The 21,679-nt window shown below is 37.7% G+C and overlaps 5 protein-coding genes across 13 annotated transcripts; 2 read left to right on the top strand and 3 right to left on the bottom strand.

The window, feature by feature from the left end:
• Positions 1 to 616: 616 nt before the first annotated feature.
• LOC121257019 (transcription factor bHLH113) lies at positions 617 to 2,407 on the bottom strand. Its single transcript, XM_041157877.1, has 5 exons — positions 1,963 to 2,407; positions 1,718 to 1,846; positions 1,470 to 1,532; positions 1,172 to 1,297; positions 617 to 928 (listed from the first exon to the last, which is right to left on the bottom strand). Exons 1-5 carry the CDS (start codon positions 2,269 to 2,271, stop codon positions 767 to 769), a joined length of 789 nt encoding a protein of 262 aa, XP_041013811.1. The 5' UTR covers positions 2,272 to 2,407; the 3' UTR covers positions 617 to 766.
• A 1,853-nt stretch (positions 2,408 to 4,260) lies between these two features.
• LOC121257020 (LYR motif-containing protein At3g19508) lies at positions 4,261 to 5,047 on the bottom strand. Its single transcript, XM_041157878.1, has 2 exons — positions 4,736 to 5,047; positions 4,261 to 4,573 (listed from the first exon to the last, which is right to left on the bottom strand). Exons 1-2 carry the CDS (start codon positions 4,928 to 4,930, stop codon positions 4,520 to 4,522), a joined length of 249 nt encoding a protein of 82 aa, XP_041013812.1. The 5' UTR covers positions 4,931 to 5,047; the 3' UTR covers positions 4,261 to 4,519.
• A 932-nt stretch (positions 5,048 to 5,979) lies between these two features.
• On the top strand, positions 5,980 to 9,298 carry LOC121257018. Of its 8 annotated transcripts, XM_041157869.1 has the most exons (5): positions 5,980 to 6,125; positions 6,339 to 6,561; positions 7,349 to 7,467; positions 7,731 to 7,803; positions 8,978 to 9,298. In XM_041157869.1, the coding sequence occupies exons 2-5, from the start codon at positions 6,404 to 6,406 to the stop codon at positions 9,054 to 9,056; spliced, it is 429 nt and encodes a 142-aa protein (XP_041013803.1). In that variant the 5' UTR covers positions 5,980 to 6,125; positions 6,339 to 6,403; the 3' UTR covers positions 9,057 to 9,298. The 8 variants fall into 8 exon arrangements, with proteins under 8 accessions (XP_041013803.1, XP_041013810.1, XP_041013804.1 ...); XM_041157876.1 differs by lacking the exon at positions 7,731 to 7,803; XM_041157870.1 differs by lacking the exon at positions 7,731 to 7,803 and having other exon boundaries at positions 7,349 to 7,509.
• A 2,834-nt stretch (positions 9,299 to 12,132) lies between these two features.
• On the bottom strand, positions 12,133 to 20,596 carry LOC121257016 (TIP41-like protein). 2 transcript variants are annotated; one of them, XM_041157865.1, is made up of 9 exons: positions 20,376 to 20,594; positions 19,536 to 19,721; positions 18,928 to 19,015; positions 18,614 to 18,727; positions 18,466 to 18,525; positions 18,331 to 18,372; positions 17,791 to 17,919; positions 15,862 to 15,973; positions 12,133 to 12,682 (listed from the first exon to the last, which is right to left on the bottom strand). In XM_041157865.1, the coding sequence occupies exons 1-8, from the start codon at positions 20,513 to 20,515 to the stop codon at positions 15,863 to 15,865; spliced, it is 870 nt and encodes a 289-aa protein (XP_041013799.1). In that variant the 5' UTR covers positions 20,516 to 20,594; the 3' UTR covers positions 12,133 to 12,682; position 15,862. The 2 variants fall into 2 exon arrangements, with proteins under 2 accessions (XP_041013799.1, XP_041013801.1); XM_041157867.1 differs by lacking the exons at positions 12,133 to 12,682; positions 18,331 to 18,372 and having other exon boundaries at positions 15,620 to 15,973; positions 20,376 to 20,596.
• Positions 13,252 to 14,618, top strand: LOC121257017 (zinc finger protein 4-like). The gene has a single exon (XM_041157868.1). The coding sequence runs from the start codon at positions 13,543 to 13,545 to the stop codon at positions 14,119 to 14,121; it is 579 nt and encodes a 192-aa protein (XP_041013802.1). The 5' UTR covers positions 13,252 to 13,542; the 3' UTR covers positions 14,122 to 14,618.
• Positions 20,597 to 21,679: the final 1,083 nt, after the last annotated feature.

Here is a 21,679-nt window from a genome sequence, read left to right as displayed (position 1 = left end):
TATATACTATCTTTTTCATCTTTTTTTAATCTGTCTTATTCCTAGCTATTTCAGCCACATTTGCTGCGTTATTTCGAGCGTATAAAGTTAAACAATCCATGGTAGTGTTATATCCTCCGCTTCTTTAATCCATAAGTCTTCGGGAGGTTTTAATGGCAACTTAAGTGCTATTGCACCTCACATCAATTTCATTTTCCGCATAATTATTTAAAGATTGTACAGCTCCAAACAAGATTTCAGAACTTTAACCATATCATTCCTACTTTGCGATCTAAAAACTGCAAAGGCGAGAGAGAACTACTGCACGAAAGGGATGAACAGTACCTGCTTTTCTGAAAATTGCCTTGGGAAATCTGTAGGTTTAAGCCCTGGTAAAGGCCTTCCCACACCCAAAACCACACGTCCTCTCCCAAAAGGCCGAAAGGGAACGAAAACAACAAAACATTCTCTTTTCCAGCTACCATTTCCTTCCTAACCACGTGCCAGCTTTGATTCTACTAGCTAGCTATCTCCCTAATGCGTTGTTTTTATCTTTTCTTTTTAAAAAAGTTATTCAACACCTCATATTTTATGAAAAACATCCACGCTTAATGAAAAATACCCACATAAAGCTAAGAAGTGTGAGGTGTTGGATTCCTACGCCTTTCTTCACCATTTCTGTCCTTGTTCAGAACCGTTGCGAGTAAAAGTTGGCCACCATATTGCCAAGAAAAGAAAAAGATAAGGGCCGCCATTTACAAAAAAGCATAGTTTGACACGAGTATTCTCACTGCTTTGTTGACAACGTAACTTTGCTCCCCAAGGCAGCAGGCGACCAAAAATCAGCACCGTTGCCGTTCGCCACGTGTACGGTGCATTCCACTGGAACCAGGCACAGCCCTCTGCTCCTTAAGTCCTTTCTTGCTTCTTCTCCGTTTTCTCCGTCATCCTATCGTCACCACAGAATATGACAGTAAAAAACTAATGGAAAATGCTATAAAAAACAAAACACGTGCCTTCTGGTCTGAGAAATCTCACATTGTTCACGATTCCAGAAATGTAATGTGCGTAATTGAAAACCCGAGAAATGCAAATTGGTAGAAAATAAAAGGATGTTGTGACTTTATTCCAACGATGAAAGAGGCGAAAAGAAAAAATTAAAAATTTGAGAAGGATGCGCTTTGCTACGTACAGGTAGAGGTCGGAGTTCCGGTGAAGAGCGCAGTCGCTGAAGGTAAGGGGAGCACAGAACCTGAACCTGCTCGTGCAGAAACCTGATATATCCCATCGCTTCGTGCAGCACTGAAGCCGTATCTGTCTGCACCATTTCAATTTCAGAGTTTCAATTTCCAAAGGTCGCCGCATGCCATTCCCATATATTGTACTTCAGCTTTGCATAGATTTCAACCAAAAAGAAAAGGAGAAGACTTGCATGGACTTGAAATACAAATCTATTTTTCTAGATAATGTATTTGAATTCGACATTCTACCTTGCCGAAGGGAGAAACAAGCTGCTGCAATGCTGCGACTCTTTCTCCTAGCTTCTCTTTCCTCTGTGATTTGAAAAGAGCCGATAAGCAAAACAACACCATTACTCGCGAAATAATATATCCGAAGAATAGCCCTATTTATCACATTTGCTCAACAAAATACTGCAAAAAAAAAAAAAAAAGCTTGGGCTTGTGACAGAGGGAGTCCGAAGAGGAGAAATTTTATCATCCATCTTGATTTGCCTAACCTTTGCATGGCCGACTGGCGTGGGATTCTCCATTTTCTTCTTTTTAGATGTTCTCTGACCTGCCGCCACAGCTGGGGTGATGGTGTTGGTGCACTGCACGGATTCCTGGCCCGACCCAATTCGCTTTTTCTACAGAATTACAAAGGAAAATGAAAATTGGAAATAAACCCATTCAAGAAGATCTTCCTTTTGTCTGTCAAACGAAACCAAAATAGTAAGTAACTTTGGGAAAATTGCATTCTCACTACAACAGATTTTGACAAAGTGTTTATACTGCCGTTGTTGCTGGAAGAAGTTGAGGAGTCACTGCACGTGACCCCAGATTTCTGGGGAGTCCTTGTAGTCTCAGGATATACTAGCCCCGCTTCTTGCTGATCGCAGTTCCCGAAGCAGAGCATTTTGGGAGGCTTTCCAGAGGAAAAAACAGAGTAATTTAAGGACCGGTCCACATCAAGACCTACAGCAACATCGCCATCATCCTCTGCCAACAGTAACTGTGAGAAACTAATTTCCCCTGTGAGATGGTCCCCCCCAAATCCCTCATTCCCCGCCATCGAAGCCCTCTAATCTTCCGCCAAACCAATTAAGCAAAGGCCCAAGATTTAAGCCTCTTTCTTGTGTTTAATGTTCAGCGAGACAGAGAAAGATACCACAAAGAAAGAAACAAAAACAGAGGGAGAGAGAGAGAGAGAGAGAGTGAGAGAGAGAGAGGAAACGTTGTGTTTCGTTTCAAGCTTAAAACAGCAGAAGCTTCTTATTAGAGATGCAAATATATAGGTCTCTGACTTCCTTGAGTTTGCTTGTGGCGGAGTCGTGCCTCGTGGTGAGAGCCGTTACAATATGAACTAGAGGACTCGCTTAACCGTGGCTGTGGCTGGTGATGAGCATCCTTTTTCCTAGGCTGGCTGGCGTTGGTTTTCGGCGTCTTCGGTCAAATCCACGCAGCCCGAGAAAACCGTGGTTTCGCCTTCCAACGCATTTTTGCCCAAACCCGGTCGATTTGGTTCGGCTTTGGCACCCCCAGAAATGTATAGGTCAATGCTCAGACTGGCCACCTACGCACTGTTCCTCGGTACTGAGTGGAACTTCAATGAGGACTCCACGAGTACAGACTACATGCGCCTCTTGAGTGCAAAGGAGTCTTGCGCCCAGCCACGGAGCAGGAAGCGCGTGGGACCTAGCTGAGGTGACCGAGAAATTTGAAACAAACTGAGCATTTGGGTTGGGTCCCTTTCCAGAAGGATCATCGCTATGCGAGAGCTGTCGGAATCAGGGCCTCTTGGGCAGCGATCACATAGTACAAACGTCCAATTTCAACCTGAAACTTCACCAACTTTTATAGTATAATAATAAGAAGCTCTGCCTGGAATACTATGCTTGGCAACTTGTGTGACCGATTCCGAGTGAAATAATAATAATAATAAAAAAACGGTACAAATTGTTGATATTGCCTCCATCCGTCCTAAATATAAGACCGACCGTACGTGACATCTATGACCTAATTCTCCAGGAATAAACTTCCCCCATTTATCGATGAAAAAATAAATTTAAGATTATTCACTTTAAACTCTTAAATATTTCCATCACAAGCTAAGACAACCTACTAATAGATCCCACGATGTTTAGATGATCATGATGAAGGATGGACTCTATTTGATGGTGAAATCGAAATGACGAGACTAGCAGACTTGCAAGCAGGAGGAAGAATGGCACGTATTTGGGACGTGGAACCTTCTTTAATCGAAGAGACACGTGGGGAAAATGTACGAGAGAGTGAGTCAGTAAGGATGAGGAGGCACAACAGTCAAGGCTGTTCCAGACATTTGCTTCGTCGCAAGCTGCGTCTTCCGACACCTCGTTGGTCGTTGGCTTCGTTATTGTCAATGTCTCCCCCTTTGCGGACTTCAATGCCTGAGATAAAAAAGGGCGATTCCCCAAATTATTACCAGGCTGGGTGACGGAACTCGACCGAGCTTGGGATTCTTTCCTTCGATAAATTAGAGAGTTGACGGGAGTTGACGGGTAATAACAGCTTATGCTTACAAGGTCAGGGCATTTGAAACAGAGTAATAGAAAATGAGAGTCCACACATTTCTCTGTCTTGGTCTCTGGGTTTCTGAAAAGTCCATTTATTTTCCTTTCTATTCTACATTAATGTCGGCATTGTTTTGAACTGTATCTTGAAAAATATTTCCCACGTTCATACGTGCAATAGGATATAAATGCATCCGGTCTACGAAAAAAATTGGTAAGAACAGATTCGGCCCAAATTGCCAAACAAAGTCCAATGTTTAAAATTAAGGAAGTTGCTCCCCAAATGACAAGATTTTCCCGATCTATTAATGCTGGTCAATGGCTTAACAACAATAACATATAACTGTAAGCAGTACATCGCAAGAGGAAAGTTCGAAAAAATTGATCTACCATAATATGGCTATTGCCTCCGATCTCAATATCAATTTACAACAGCAATAAAAAAGACACATCTTGTTGATGATCATGGCCAACATTAGTATAAGACAGTTAAATATGACTAAAGCAGATTCAAAGCCCATATTGTAGCATTAGATTAGTAGACATATCAACCAGAGCTATAACAGTTCAATAGCGGATACAGCACTCCAACACCATTGTTAAGTGATCACAAGTATTTCTAACCCAAGTTCAAAAAAACATTATGCAATAGAAATGGTACCCTTTGTCAGAAAACAGGAGAACATCAGTTTGAAAATTCAAAAATAGTACTGGGCAGCTGCTCTTTGAGAAATAGAAGCAAGCATTTGGCAGACATATTCGTATCCACTATGCGTGACAGATATCCTTCAGCTTATCAGCGGCCGATTGATCCACCGAATACTGCATTAACAACAAAGCCGAAATGGCTCAGCAAAAGTAAAAACACAATACAAATGAAAAAAAAAAAAGCAAATGTTTGAATGAGAGAGAGAACCCCCCGGCGGGGGGGGGGGGGGGGGGGGGGGGGGGGGGGTTGGGTGGGGGGGTTGTGGAAAGGAGGACCTTGTTGAGGACCCAGACAGAGTGATTGTAAGCGCGGTGGAAGAGTTCTTCGAGGGCTTTGGGATCGTTGGCATCGACATCTCTGTAGTTAACGAAGTTTTCGCGCGCATACTTGGCGTAGTAAGGCCTTGTGTCCTTTGGTAACAGCCTCACTAGCCTCAGGACCCCGCCATAGACTCTCAGCGCTTTCTCCATATCAATTTCTGTTCAACACCCAACCAGAACCTCCTCAGATAGAATGGGCTTCGCTTTTCTTTCGGGAGTGCTTGAAATTTGGGAAAGAAAGGGTTTGAAAGTTGGATCCTTGGACAATGGACTCGGTATCCTTTTAGCTGGTCCAGCCGTTCCCTGACTAGGCCGCTAATGGTGTTGCACTCCGGCCTAACTATTCGGTTACCAATGTGTTCGAAGCTTTCTAAAACCAGCCTAGTTCTGCGGTCCAATTGTTTCTTTCCAACTGGCTATTAAGGCCCAACGTGAGTTTCATTTGAAACCATTTTTTTTTACTTCTTCTTTTTTTAAAATTTCTTCATTATTTATTTAGATAGTTCAAAATAGTGAAATGTATAATTTCGCACTTCTTTAAAGAAAAGAAATTTGAATTGTAGAGTATAAAATAAGAGATATAGACACATAAAATAAGTTCTATATCATTTGTGAATCGATTTGAAATGATATGTTAGATTGTAAAATTATTTTTATTATAAAATAGATTTAATATATTATATAAAATCATATCAATTTATAAATTTATGTTTATAAAATATTTTGATGACTGTAGGACTTATTTTTAACGAATAATTGACAAGATCTTAAAATTATTTCGAATTATTGAATAAAGGTAACACTCGTATATACGAAAATAAATTCATAAATAAAAGGAATAAAATATATGAAAATTTTATATGCAGTCTCCAAAAATTGTATATGCAAACTCTTTATTAAATAAAAAAATACTATTTTGATAAAGATATTATTATAATTTTAAAAAAATTTAAAGAAAAAATTAACTAGACTTACAATACAGTCTGCATTTAGGAATTGTATATAGTATTGCTCAAAATATATTAATAAGAAAAATTATACTCATCATCTTTATATCACATTTAATTTTTTTATTTTATTTATTTTATTCTCTTACTAAATATATAGTGTATGAATAATAAGTAAAAAAATTAATTAGTTTAAAACAAATAAAATTAAAAAAATATAACATATAAAGATGATAAGTATCAAATCTCAAAAAATAAAGATAAACAGAACATTTTCCTTTTTATCAATCGATTATAGGGTTGTAATAACGAATTATGAAGCTCCACACTGTTGCTCCTCCTTTGTATCAACCCATCCACCAATCACAAACGCAAACAACAGTAGATTATTATTCTCTTTAAGGTTGCGTTTGGATGTTTAACTGAGTTGAGTTGAGTTGAATTGAGTTGAGTTGAAATGATAAAATATTGTTAGAATATTATTTTTTTATATTATTATTATTTTGAAATTTGAAAAAGTTGAATTGTTTATTATATTTTATATTAAAATTTGAAAAAATTGTAATGATGAGTTGAGATGAGTTGAGGTGAGTTGAGTAACCAAACAAAACCTAAAAGTATAAACCCTCGAAAAACCCTCGCCCTGTTGCCTTGTTTCCGACTCTGTTTGGGAAAAATGGCTTGGCGTTCAGGATCGCTGTCTCGGTCGTTGCTCACGACCGCTAAGTCATCGTCTCGCAGTTCATCTCCGCCTCTCCCCCGTCTTCGCCCGCCGCCTCTAGCCCCTCCAAGCGTCCAGTCCCGCCACCTCTCGTTCGCTAGTCCTGCTCCCAGGTCCCCTCCTGAAACCCTAACCTCCTGCACCCCCTTTTGGTTGTGGAAATTGATGTGTGAGATCTGGGTCCTAGGTATCTCAGCCATTCTAAGTTCTGTGAGGGGAAACATGAATTTCATGACGTGGTTTTTTTTTTTTTTTCATGTACATTTACTTATAAAAATTACATGCACAGTATTCAAAATCATCATTATAATTTTTTTAAATTTTTATATAAAATATAATAAATAATTTAATTTTTTTAAATTTTTAAATAATAATAATATTAATAATAATATTCTAATAATATTTTATTTAAATCGTATCATCTCAACTCAAGTTAAACGGTGATTAGTATTTTTCTGCACGGTTTGTGTAAATAGATAGATGTTGAAAGGAGAATTACGCAAATGGCCATGAGCATGTATTATCTTTCCTTTAATTTTTCTTCCATATAATTGGAAAAAAAAGGACTAAATTATAAATAATTATTTTGTCAGGTATTAAAGAAAGAAAATAAGCGCCGAAATATCTTTACTTTCCTTTGTGGTTTTACGCATCAAAAAAGAAAAGGAAGAAAACAAACCTTCCTTTCTGTGGTTCTGTTTCTCTGTCTTCAGCCAAATTACCTAGTGCATTGTTTTTTATGCATGTTCGTTTTTAATTCGTACAAACCTCCTTTTGTTTTGCATCATCCTAGCGAATAAAGCTTATTAAAAAAAAAGTTAGAATTTCTACATTATTAGATGTTAAATTATAGTTCTTTTGGGTTTTACTTGTGTAGTTGGTTTCTTGTCTTTTCAATAGGAACTTGGGAGAACTAGGATGTACGCAGTCACTTCTACCGCTTGGCAACGTGTTGGCTACAACCCGCCTCACATCTCACCTTTCTGTCAATGTGCGGGCTTTTTGTGAGCTGTCCCATGGTACCTTCCGACGTACTTGTCAGGATCGCTAGTAGTCTCTTTGTGATTCTTGCTGTTTCTAGGAGACATGGCCAAAATTGACTACTTCTTTCTGATTTTTTTGTTATATATCCACTAATTTCCTTGGCGGCATTAAAGGTTTTGGCACATAAAAATCTAGTTACTCTTGAGCTTGGTTTATACTTTATAGGGTCAGAGCTTGGTAGGAGTTTTTAATATCTTAAGCTTGGTTGATAAAAGGACTTTGGGATTGGGATTGATAGGGAGGAGTGGAAAAGACGGGTTATGCAGAGGACTTTCAAGCATCCAAAAGGTAGTGAGAATGATGCTTTCACTGTATGGTTATCTTTTTAAACCTTTCTATCTGAGACATAATTCTGGTAAAATTTCTGATGTTTTATGAGTAAATGGATAATGAAGAACCCTAGAAATTATTGGACTTTGGAGTTTTTAGTTGGACTTGATGAGGTTGTAGTTATGGAAAAGATTATGTTAATTGATTTAGCTGTCATGACTCAGCATAACCCTCCAAACACAGTTTTTATTTGTTGATAAAACACTGCATTAAGACTTGAGAGTCATCTGGTGCATATTTTCTATTTCTAGTCTTTTATATGATTTTATATATAGTCAATTTTTGGGGTTTTGGATCTTCTTTGTATGTTAAGTTTGTTGGAAATGCTAATTTTTCTGTGATCTTTTAGTTTTTTTTTTTTTTTTTTCATTGAGCAAGGTAGCTTTTCAATCGTGTTACAGTAACACTTTGGAGTACCTAATTTTATATGTTTTTCCTAGCTCTTATGAGACATGGCGCCATGTATTAAACATTGCCATGTTATGTAATTTTCATTTTGGTGACCTCTTGGAAAGTCCTCGTGTTGCACCCCTCGTTTACCTATCAAAAAATGTAATTTTTATTTCAGAAACATACTGATATGTGATTGTTGCCAAGAGCATCATTTGTAGTGTTCTGGCGTAAAATTCAGGGAAATGGTAACTCTACTGCTGTCTGTCTTAGAAATTAGTACCTGTTTAGCTGAATTCCAAGCTATGTCCTGTTCAAATACATAATCATAGCAAATTTCCTGTTGTTTCTTCCAGCATGGTCAGGACTTAAAAGAATTACAAAAGAATGTGGATTTTGCAATAAGAAAGAAGTCGCAACACGTTCCTTTAAGCCTTGACAATAATAATTTTGGATGTGTGGTTTATAGTCTTCCATGTCTTCACAAGTTTTGAAGAGTTTTGATGTTTTCTCGTTTGGAATTTGGTATGTGTGCTATTTCTTTCACTCCATTCGCTTAAATGCCTTTTTTGCAACCAGCGTTTTTGTATGTTAGTGTGTTTCAATTTCTATACTGGGGGGAATACTCTGTCATGGTTATTTTTGTGGTTTCTCATTCCATCACTAATCATTGTTTGTTTGGGAAACATTATCGGGTATCTTGGGAGTTGCCATGATTATGGAATTGTTTACGCATGCTAAGTTCCTTTCCCCATGTTATTGCAGGTACTTGAAGGGCTGCTGGATCAGTACATTTGAGTGCAAGAAGTTGATTTGGGGCGGTGATAGAGTGGATATCCAGTAGGAACTTTCTTCTTTCTAGTAAGTAGTAAAAGACTGCATGCGAGTATTGCCATTTTCAAATAAGAAACTTGAAGATTTTTTTCCCTTTCTGTTGTAATCAATATGGCAATCTAAATTCTGTCGAGTGATTTCTAGTACCCAAGATTCTTTTTGAAAAAAGCATGGTGCAGTAGTTTCTGGAGCACATATATTAACTTTTACTGCTGCATTGTTTTGAATAAAAGTGAACTGTTTTCTCATTAAGAGGCACTTAATACCAGTATGGTTGCTAGGGTTGAGTACTCTTGGATTGAAGGCATATTTGATTTCCCATTATTTATCTTTATCTTTTTTTATTTTTTTCTTCTTTTTTGGCTCTGAGTTGGGAGATAATTAGCAATCCGTGAGTATATATAATTCAGAACTGCTACATACAACCGGCATGTGCAACCACCATGTAACCGGCTGATTGCCACATCAACTTTGTCAGAAAAATTTAAAAAAAAAATTGAGAAAAGTAGAACTTCGGAAAGAAAATACTCCATCTGACTATAAACATCTGAGAAGAAGTAGAACCTCAAGAAGAAGATTTGAGAAAAGTTTCATATTTGAGTGAGAGTATTTCGCACAAATGGCATAGAAAATTTACTATAGAAAATTCTTTGTCAACCCATACGCATTTCAGTTTCCTAAAACTCATTTTCCAAACATTCAAAACAAAACAAAAAGAATCTCAAAACAGAGAAATTATTTCTAAGATCACCGTAAACAAGCAAATATTTCATTTCAAAAGCACAAATCTCTTTCGTTCGATCTAACAAGGCGCTTTCTCTACCAAGACGCTTTCTTACTTTTTTACGGGGAGATTAGGATCTAGAAAGGCCTTGAAAAGCTTGAGCTTTCGCTGCCATCTGACGGTGTTGGTGGATTTCATCCTTTTTAAGCACAGTCCAGACTCCATTCGGTCTCCTTCTGGTGGGTATTTCTGGAGAGAGAGAGATTGTGACTCTTCCTGAGTCTCTCTTATCGTTAAGTCTTTTTTTTTTTTTTTTTTTCCACTCATTTCCTTTTTGTGATTTACTCTATTTGCAGTAGAATGAAACACATCGTTTTATGTAAAGAATTTCTATATAATTTGAACAGATGCGAGTGGGGAATGCACCATGAAAGAATCCGACTTCACAGAAGTTTGTGACGGAAGTCTTCTTGTCCTGTTCGCAATTGTATGTGTCTTAGAGTTGGTAGCTTTCATGATAGTGAGCACATGTGATGCTGTATGTCACTCTGTTAAGTCGGCATGGTCCCACTCCATTCGCCTATACTTTTCGTTCCTTTCTTTTTTCTTTTCTTTTTTTTTTTTTTTTTTTAGGGGGGCGGGAGCTGATTAAGCTCCAACATAGAGAAGCTGGTTCCTGAATCAGAGTCCAATGTGGTTGGTCTTATGATGGGAGGCAGCTAGTCCATGTGCTTCACGAGGACTGCCAAAATGTGGTTTATTTTGGATCCTAGAGCATTCCCCTCTACAGTTTATCGACATGTGGTTTTTTGGGCGCATTGCTTGCTTTACTGTTTGTTATTTTTCATAGCTGCAGTATCACTCGGATAAACAGTTAACCATTGATATCGTTTTCGATTGTCCGTGACTGGAGGCATTTCCCGGTTTTCAAGCGTAATCTTTTAGAGTTTATACTAGAACTAGCTTAATCTAAAAGCCCAATCAAATCTTCTTTTATGCCCGACAGTGAGACAAACCGAAGACGTCGTTCTCGTGCTCCTTGGCTTTCTTCTGGGAGATGATTGATGTGGGGCGAATCTTTGAAGTGGGAGGGGTCATTGCTTGCGGGGAAAAGCATCTTTGCAATATATAGAAATGTCGCATGTTAGTTGACACGATAGGGAAAACCCAAGCAACGTTGGACGATTGGAATTTTGAGTTTATCCTTCTACAATGAGTGTTTTTGGGGTTGGTGTAATGCCCATATTTGGAGAGAACTGATCCCCATGAAAAAAAGAAAGTACAGATGTCGGGTGTTTCCTGGAAGCCATGATGGCCAATGAAGTTAGAAAATATCGTCTCCCACTTGTATGAGACAGGATCCTCAACAAATATTAAAGAGAAAATCCCCCTTTCTCAATGTAATAATTGCAATGATGAATTTGAACAACGATTGCAAGTGACAAAGTGCTCGATACACATTATCCGAATTGTTCTGTGTAAGAAGTAAGTGCGAATTGAACAAGTTGTTTAACACCATTCACCACTTGGGAACCATTATTAACAATGCAAAGCTTTATCTGAGGGATGTACCATTTGCAGATCTTCAGTGGCAATAATGCAGGTCATGAATCGTTCTCTTGATGACCAGAATTCTAGTTTTCTCAAGTCGTTTATTACTGCCCCCTAACTAATAGTTCTATTGCATTTAGAAACGCCATATCAGCATATGTTCACCATCTTATATCTCCATAGAGCCCAAGAACGTTGGAAAGTTTAAGCTAGCTCTGGTTTAGAATTCTATACAAACAGTGGTGGCAACGAGAGAATTTGACCAAATTTCGTACCTACACAAAGCTGAGAATTCATTGGTTGAGAGTAATTTCTTTTGAGGGATGATATGGATTTTGAGATATCCTAATAATTTCTTAAAAATATTTTTAACAAAGTGACTTGTAAAATAGTGTAAATTTCATCATTATTGATATTTCTCCTGTGGGTCACTGTGTGTACGTGAGAGATGCCCTTTTATGGGGAACTGAGCTTCTCGTCTTCTGAGTTTTAATCACAAAAGGAAAGAAATAGCTCAAATGAGTACATGTGCCTCTTAGCTGCTGCGGTTTGGATAGTATGAGTTGAGATAGTTGTAAATAAAAATTGTAATTTTATTATAATATTATTTTTTAATATTATTATTGTTTTAGAATTTGAAAAAATTAAATTATTTATTATATTTTGTGAGAATTTAAAAAATTTATAATGATGAAATGAGATGACCTGCCTTAGTGCACTTCTCCTAATGTGCATACAGACTGCCCATTACGTGTTTGAAAACGGACACCAAGAAACCCCAACAAGAAGACACCCCACATAGATATCCATGTCAAGAGAAAACACTATTAAAATGGAAAGATAACAATCTATCTGATTTTTTTTCTACTTTTATCACCATTATTGGCGATTTTCAGGGCCCCATTACCACCGCAAAATATCAAATCAAAAGGCAATTTAATAACCTAACTAATCTTTACCACCAAACACACGTCACTGCTCTATAGCAGCCATTCAGAATTTTGAAGCTCGTGTGTCACTTTCTATTCCTTTTTCTCTTGTTCATCTCTCACTGACTTCTCCAATCAGGGCATACCACTTTTTCTGGTGGGTGCCATCTTTGCTAGAATCAAGCTCCCTTGGCCATTGCAGACAATTCGGGTAGGGGCGTAAGAGGAATGTCGGTCTCACAGTCCCAGACAAGTGACCTGTGTAGCTGTCAGGGGTTGTGGGTCCACAACCCCTCGCCTACACCACTGCCCGAATTGCCTGTAATTCTGGCAGAGGATTGCAGGAGATATATATTTTCTTTACTATTCCATCATACCAACTTGACTTGAAAGAGTTTACCGACTACTGCAATTGTGCTGGTCCGTGAATATCTGTGGAGAACAGTTTTACTAATTACCATAGATGATCTAAATAGAATAATTACAAAATAAACTGATTATGTAAAATTCAGAAGCAGATGTTGATTCTCCTCCAATATATTCTGCAAAAGTGGCTTTCCAGTGCTCAAAACGAACAGCTTCAATCAACAGAGAAAGCAGCCCTTCTCCAGGAGTAATACTTTTTTTTTTGATAAGTTTCTCCAGGAGTAATACTAATATCTCTACTCCATTTTCTTTAATCTATCAATCACCTAGATTTGTCAAGTGGTTTCAGAGATTTCCAAAATCAACAGAAACATCACTCTTCTTTATATGCAACACACAAACATCCCATCTTAGAACCATCGTATCCAAGTCACAAAGGTTCAACCAATTGACTTGCTTACTTGATGGATAAGCAGCACTCACGGCAGGCAGAGCAAATAAAGGGTAAGCTTGTGATTTTGACTAATAAGGATTTGTTGTATGATTGTCAAACCTTGTATTTCTCTTGTTACTCCAAAGAGAACCATGTAAGTCATTGTGATTTGAGGACAGAAAAAGAAGAGGCAAAAGCTGAAAGTGGGGAATCCTAAGCTTGAACAGAGCAACAGTAAAGATGACATAAGCAGTGTCCCCCAGAGCACCGAGCATACTTAGTGGGGTCACCGAATTGGGATAAGATTACATAAAAAAAGGAACTTAACAATCTCACTTCCCATAAAGTCTGATACCTCTTGCCACTAAATCCTCTCTTCCTGTCTTCCTCTTTGATCTAATTCTTTAAAGAGAGCATCACAACCAATCTACAAGCCCTCTCTCTTCATTCACTCTCCTTTAACACTGTCAGCTGATTTGAAATTTGTGAAGACATGTTCTTTCAGGGAGAAGAAGCAACTGAAACAGCACCAGATAAACAGCAGGGTGAAAAAAAAATCGGCAGTGACGATGACAATGGAGGAACTGATTATCACAATCCAGGCGAGTGGCTGAATCTGAGCCTAGGCAGGAATTTGCTCTCAATTGCTGAAGACCCTGATCGACAACAAAAAACTGCTCCTACCAAGGTTTTCTCATGCAACTTTTGCAAGAGAAAGTTCTTCAGCTCACAAGCATTAGGGGGTCATCAAAATGCCCACAAGAGGGAAAGAGGTGCAGCCAGAAGATATCAGTCTCATGGGATGATGAGGATGATGGGATTACCCATTAACACTCCCATTGCCCGATCGCTAGGCGTTCAGCCCCATTCACTTGTGCTCAAGCCAAGCAGAGATTTAACTGCAATATTAGCAAGATTTAATGATGCCAACACAGGGTTTGGAATGGCATGGACGCCCTTCACGCTAGAGGACACAACAGATTTACTGTGGCCAGGCAGCTTTCGTATGGATCCAAAACTACCAGAGACATCATCAGAACCACAGAAGCTAGACTTAAATCTGCGGCTCTGACCCATCCATCCTTCAGCCTCAGTTTGGAATTAATTTTCCACTCTTTCTATTGGAATAGCTCTTGATTTCTTCATCCAACAAGGACAGAAACTAACCAAGTTAGGATCTGGAGTTCTAATACTCGACATTCTAGATTGTGGTTCTGCCTAATGAAACTAGAAGAAATACCAAATATTTCCTACCAGTTATGCATGTTGGAGCATGAACAAAGCAGAAGCCTAACCCAGCTTTTCGGTTATTCTGCTTTTGATGCCTGAAATAAATCCTGGTGCACTACACATGTCACAGTTTTTAAAGAGTCTTTCTTATCCTAATTATAAATCTACTTCTATTGTTTTCTTTTTCTTTTTCTACTTCTATTCCATTTTGCTTTATATATGGTTCAAACCACATTATGCTGAGAATTATTCAAACTCTAGTTAGGTACTTCTCATGTATACTCCCTGTGTACTTGGGTTTTGCCTACTTTTAATGAATAAAACTTCTTGGTTACCTAAAAAAAATGCTGAGAATTATTCAAATGTAACGAAACAGGTGCTGTCAGTAGTATTAACAACTCAACTCTTAAGCCGCAATAAGAAGAGAAAAAGATGATGAAGGTAGGACCCCACACCAGTGACCCCACTCCCCTTCCAACAAAAAGGAAAAAAAGAAAAAACCAACCCAAGATGCAACTTTTCAATTGAAAAGATATCTATCTTATTATACTCTTGCCCCTAACTAGTGTCTTCATATGGTGTATACATTTTCCATCTTAGAGAAATAATGTGATTCTTTCATTTCATAAAGGTTTTATCCAGTTGCAGGCATTTAACCCAGGTACCACCCTTGTATGACAGTATGACACTGACTTTTTTTTTTTCCAAAAAAGAAAGAAGAAAGAAGCTTTTGAAGAGCATACCTAAGATTAGGACTAACATCTCTGTGGAACGACATTTAGGCTACGTTTGGAACATGGAAGCAGCTGAGCTCATCTGAGTTGAGTTCAAATTAAGCCTAGCCCAACATCCAAACACACAACTCCCAAATCACTTAACATCATTCAACTCAACACCTCTTTACACACAGGACCACAACCTTTTTCAACTTCCCATAAATACATCTAAATTCATCTTAACATCCAAACACATCTAAACTCATCTTATGTGGACCCCACAAAACTCATTTCACCATCTCAACTCATTACTATTCATAAAGAACTCAATCATCTCAACTTAGTTCAATATCCAAACACAACCTTAGTAACCAGATAGAAAAACTTGGTTTTGATTCATAGAAGACTTGCATGCACTGGAACACAGGATCGTTTTTTATCCTAAATTCTGAAATTTGTTCATTTCTAGCAACTTTCCTCATATAAGATCAAGATAATGCTTGGCCAAAATTTCCAAATTAGTAGTGCAGGCCCTGAGTGTTCACCAATTTGTGTTTCATTGAACCGGGTGTACAAATTGTATGTGAAACAAAGAACATTTCCATGCAGAAGTTGAAGCACAGATAACCATAATCAACTCGTATGCAATCGCTTTTACTTCTCTCCAAATTCATCATTGAAGCTAGGGTATGAACATTGAGTACGATTCCTCAAGCTAATGTTTGTGTCTATGCATTGAAAATAATAAAATATCAAACAAGAGAGAATGAGCAACACGAAAATGCATGAGACAGGATGTTTCAATTCTCCACAATCACAACATAGAAAAAAACTTGAGCCCTTGTGTATGAAGAGACAGGTATCACCTTACAAATTATCAGCAACTTTAAGCTTTTGGGTCTTGTGCTTGATGATGGGAAGCCTCTGGCTGATGATGCTTGGATCACTATAGGCAGCAGGATCAGAGGGGTGTCCTATCTGCACCATATCAATGCTCTAAGAAAAGAAAATACTTCAAAACCATCAAATACAAAAGTAAACTGCATCTATTTCTTCGCCTCACACCCCAAACGGATGGCACCGGTTTGAGTCTCCCCAAGAGCACTTTTCTTGTGAACTAATTTTTTCTTCTTTTTCTTTTACTTATCAAAAAAAAATTCTTAGATATTTAACAAGGTGTCAATATGGAGAGGAAATCCAAAACCAACTGAGAATCCAAGTTAGTATGATTCAGTGATAGCACCAAATCTGTACCCAGTAAAAGCAGTCTAAAAAATCTTTTTGAAAATTATGTAATGTGGTTTCAACGATGCGATCTGACATTGCATGCACTCAATCAGAAGTTCAACTTACCATACTCCACTTCTGCAGTGAGCGAATCTATGAAATTTGACTCACATCAAAGTTTCACAGCCATTACTCAACTGGAATAATAAAGCCCACCCAAAGATTACATCTGCTGAAATTAGAACTCAGAAAACCCACAAGACGTAATCTGAAACCTAGGACATGATGAAAGTGAAGCCTTATTCTCAGAAATGGGTTGCACTTTCTGTTTTGCATGTAACTTCCACTTTTGGCAATATTGAATTTAATTTGTAGAACCTAAGTGGGACATTGGTCGAGACAAATCCTACATCGTCCAATGTCATCCCACAAGGAGTCTAGAAAAGAAACTCAAATTGCAATTGATCAAAGAGTTGTCAGTCCTTTTATGTTCAGTCACCTAATCATAGCTTCATTGAAATCCTCCATTGAGCTTTAATTTTTTTAAGGCATTTCTCAAATTAATTAGGCTTGATCAAAGTTTTTAGGTTTATTTTTTCCTTTTATCGGTTGTAGTTGTATTTTTTTAGGTCATAGATGGTGTTTTTAGGTGATTATGGTAGAAAATATATGAGAAAAAGTATTTATAAAGCTCAACAAAAATTCTAGTAATTATGGAAATTTATTTTTTTAGTTCATTGAATACCCGGTAGCCTAGGCTTTTCTTCTTTTCTTTCCCACCTCATCTTATTCGTAATTCGCTTATAAGTCCCTTAATTGTGTCCTAAACTAGCTTTTGTTCCTTTACTTTCTAAATCTTAATTGTACTGTCATAACCCTTACTACCGCCGTTGATCCACTTAAGCAAAGCAGCCATTATCATGAAGATCCTAATCCTGTCCTGTTCACTTAAACAGTGAACTTCCATGAACAACCAAAAAAAAGTACTCACGGAGTAAGAAGCGTTTAATTTTTTCCATATATCTTAAGCTAAAGTTTAACCAAATTTGAAGTTCAAAGAACCTGCCATTATGCCACAAAGAACTGGATTATAAAAGTTCATATCTCCCAATGAGAACCTGGATAAACTTCTGTACAGAATGCCTGCCTGGAAAGATTGGTTAGGCAAAAGAACCAGACAGTTGTTCCTCTAAAACATAAACAAATGTTCCAACTAGTTCAATAGCTCCTACACTGAACAAATTAGGACCTTTCCAAAATCAGCTGAAAAGAAAATGCTGTTCATACTAGAAGGGGTGCATGGAAATTTTTAAACATTAAAAGCTTCTTATAAAAATTAGATAACTTATATTATATATAAACAAAACTATCATCTAAAACACCCATTACTCTTGGGCATCCCAAACACCGATAAATTAAGAAAATTGTGAAACATTGGTAACTAGACAAAATGACATTATCAACCAAGCAACAAGGTCTTACAAATACACAAGGCTTCTCTAAAGAGTGGAGACAAAAATCAACAAGTTTATCAATAGTGCACACAGAAAAGAAGAGGCAAAACTTACAGCAGATAAAGTTTTGAATGCGGCTTCTCTCCAGCAGCTTTCTCGAAGGAGGATGGGATTTGCACTAACATCAAAGACGCAATGCATACGAGTATCCCTTAGTCTCATCAGCACTCCATCAACTCTAAGCTAGAAGAAAGACAGATACATGCAAAACGGAAATTATATAGTTGGTGAAACAGAAAGAGAAGGCAAACCATTGCCCTATGGGCCTAACTGACACTGACACTTCCAAAATATAAGCATGAGTTCATAGGTGAGGTTGTAGGCTCAAGTCCTGTTGTGTAAATCAACTAATTACGAATGAACAAAAAAAGTGGAGCATAAATATCTGAAAGTAAAGCATATATCTTTCCATATAATCTTTGACGTTTACTAGAACAGAGTACTCCATTTGTAAGATTTTTTATTTATCGATGCCGAAAGTACTGGCATGACACAAAAACATGAATATATGCTTACGAAATTTTAATCTTTAAATTCTTCTTCACACGATGTGATTTCAAGTTAAAATATACTGAACCAAGAAAGTCAGCTCACCCAAAATCGTAGGAGAAGAAACCAACTGCTTGGCATGACTCTCTATTAAAAATAAAAAATAGCATGATTAGTCCTTAACTATCTCAATGCTGGGAAGAAAGAGGATTGATATTGCGCAAGAAATTTCAATCTTACCACTTTTACAGTTAAGAGAGAAACTCCATTATCAGCCAATTCATCTTCATACAAGACTACCTGTTCAGTTACAAGGGTTACTTTGGTCATGGCCTCAACATATATTTCATGAAGAGAACACACCCGTTTCTAGTATCAAGATGCCCACCTCATCATAGAAGAGAATAGGCTCTTTTGATGTTAGTGAAACCACATCAATTTTTTCCTCACAGTCCTCCCAATGAAGATTGCATGTTCGCTGAGAGATTTCCCCTCTTCCGTACTGACCATAGAAAGTAGCACAAACAATAACAGTCAAAACCATGGTGATAATTATACAAGTAATGGGGAAAGGGAACTCATTAACTATGTAAAGCATACAAAAATTCCAATCTATTATCAAATTCAAGACAACTCAAATAACCTTAAATCTTAATTTTGGAAAACTTTTGCACAGTTCCAGATAAAAGAGCAAGCACATACATCTGTATCTATCTCAATTGTTTCACTTCCACAATATGGCGTCGTGAATGTATAGTCATAGTCCAGTATCACCTGCTGGAGGGGTTTACTGCAAATTTAGAAGAGGGTTTTAAGAATTAAGGCCCAAGAGAAAACTGTCAGTAAATGCTGCTATATAGGCAATAAGGGTGAAATGAAAGAAAAAACCCAAAATCTGGGACACAATGTCACTAAAGTACGTGACTCAATAGTTCACAAACAGTATTCTCTTGAGATGCATACTGCAAGTTAAAGGCGAGACAAGTTGTGGAAATTTAGAGATTTTTACTAATGAGAGAAAATTCCTTTCCTGCGGATAAAATGCTATATCCATAGAGGTTAAATTACAATATATCATCCTTTAAGATGATTATACCTTAGAAAGGAAAAGTTGGGATACCGTCCTCTTCCTTAAAAATAAAATACTTTAGAAAGGAAAATCTTGTTGAGAACTCTTGAAGAATCACCCCATCCTCTATATTGATGGCATTTTGTGACAGTAAAATTCTAATGTTGATGCAGTAAAGCAATGATTACACTAGATCCAGTTGTCTACTATAAGGAAATTACTTATAGTCAACACAGCTTACCTTCTGAATTTCCATTTTGCTGCCGCAGGGACTTCAACTGGTGGCAACGCCTCCTGCTTCCAGCCATTTAGAGCGTCAAATGCATTAAAATGGATTTTGATGCCACTATTCACATGTTTAAGAACCAAGGAACTTTCCCCAAAAACCATCTCTGGCAAGTGAGAAGTCTGAAGCTTCTGTTCCCACCTGCATCAGAGTATAAAACATCAAATCGTATGTGGTAACCTAGGAGTCAGAGACTACTAATCTACATGGCTTCAAAAGCCACAGGAAACAAGGTGACCCCAACGATTACCTCCAAATAAACTACAAATTGAAAATTATTTTGGGTATACAAGTTTCTTTTATTTCAATTTCCACGTAAATTTATCTTTTTTGTTCCAGGCGCAGCTGAATCAATGCCAACGATTTTACCATCTGAACTAAGCGTCACCTTAGGTGCTTAGATTTTCTAAAAAAATTGCTTTTACTTCTCCTAACATTCTAATCGCATTCAAGAAAATTTGGCAGATCGCCGCTTTTGGATGAATTCTTCTTTATAAAAATTGCTATACCTATAGGAGAAATAGATGTTCAGTTTTTTTTCTTACTAATATAAAAAATGTTTAATAAGGATTTATAACTAGATATTTCACATAAACCTTAGTCCTAATGAACAACGGAGCATCAAACTAAGAAAGGTACCAATAGCAAGCGAAAGAGCTGGAGAAAGGATACCCACATTCAATTTCGAAAAAATTCATTGTAAGAATAATTTCTGGACTACGTAATATGTAGAAAACATAAAATTCGACAGTAATAGTTGCAAACTTGAAACTTCCTAAACAAAGATTCACTGACAGCAGGTGATCGGAGGACTTGAGGATAGAGCGCTTGCGAGACTCGATCTCCCAGCCATGGATGCGCAGTCCGCGCCGGCCGTCGGACAAAGGCTCGGCCCCTGCGGCTTTGAGTTCCTTCTCGTCTATTTCTACCTCCATTCTCTCAATGGTTCCTCCGGTTTTCCGGTGTCTCCCTGCTTGAGCGTGGGAGAGGCATTGGGTCCTAAACTAGAGTGGGATTAGAGGGCCTGTCTGCTAGATTCTTTATCTCCCGCCCAATTAGATAGTGGGCCTAAGTCCGTTGATCCAACCGACGGCTAGATAATGGGCCTAAGTCCCCCATCTTTTTTTTTTTTTTTTTTTTTTTCTCGGCAAGTTTACTTCAACAATAAAGATAAAGGTTCATACAATATTAATATACAACAAACCAAATTAAGGAGGGTCTTTGCCATTATGAAAATTAAGTAAACTAGGGGGGATTGAGGAGAGGAGTATGCTTCCATAGAGGTTAATAGAGGCTGTCCATTGCGCTATATCATGCGCGTATCAATTTTGAGATCGATGAATTTTCTTCACTGTCCAAGATTCCATGAATTCAGTAGGTGTAGCATATCTGCAGTAATGTTTTCAATTTCCCAATCCGAATTTGGGGCTTCTAGTAAGAGAGCATCTACTACCTGTTGAGAATCACCTTCAATGTGAATTTTTTTCAAGTTCCTGCGAAGAGCTTCCTGAATGCCTTCTAGAGCTGCTGAGGCTTCACCCACGTTTGGGTTTGTGTTACATATGAAATTAGTGATCACAAAAATAGGCTTCTTATCAGTATCTCTACAGATTGTTGCAATGATGCTTCCATGTGTTCTAACAGTAACATTAAACTGCAAAAGATGGAAACCTTCCATTCCTTTTTTAGTGTTGTTGGGTGGAAACCATAATCTTGCAACCCATGTTGATTTGTGCTCCAAGACTTGGTTGTTGACTAATTCAATGAGGCTACAGGGCAAGGGAGTAATGGCATCATGGATGACCTTATTTCTTAGATACCAGATGTTGTCCATGGGTAACACAGCAAAGATTTGGATGTCTTGGGATTCATCTACTGGAATTAGGAGTTTTGTGGCAGGATCTAAAATGACCTTGATCCATTCAAGCATGGGAAGAGATTAAAAAATTTCAATGTTGATGGGCCATTTTGATTGCCTCCAGAGGATCCAGGAAAATGGACAATTGAGGACCAAATGATTAGTGGTTTCAAAGGTAGTTTTGCAGAGAGCACAAAGAGTTTGTTCCTCATCCAGATTAATAAAATTATTCAACAAAGCT

The sequence above is a fragment of the Juglans microcarpa x Juglans regia genome, chromosome 3S, assembly GCF_004785595.1.
Source record: "Juglans microcarpa x Juglans regia isolate MS1-56 chromosome 3S, Jm3101_v1.0, whole genome shotgun sequence".
Lineage (NCBI taxonomy): Eukaryota > Viridiplantae > Streptophyta > Magnoliopsida > Fagales > Juglandaceae > Juglans > Juglans microcarpa x Juglans regia.
The sequence above is the reverse complement of the archived record's forward strand: the minus strand, read 5'-3'. Positions and strand labels throughout refer to the sequence as shown.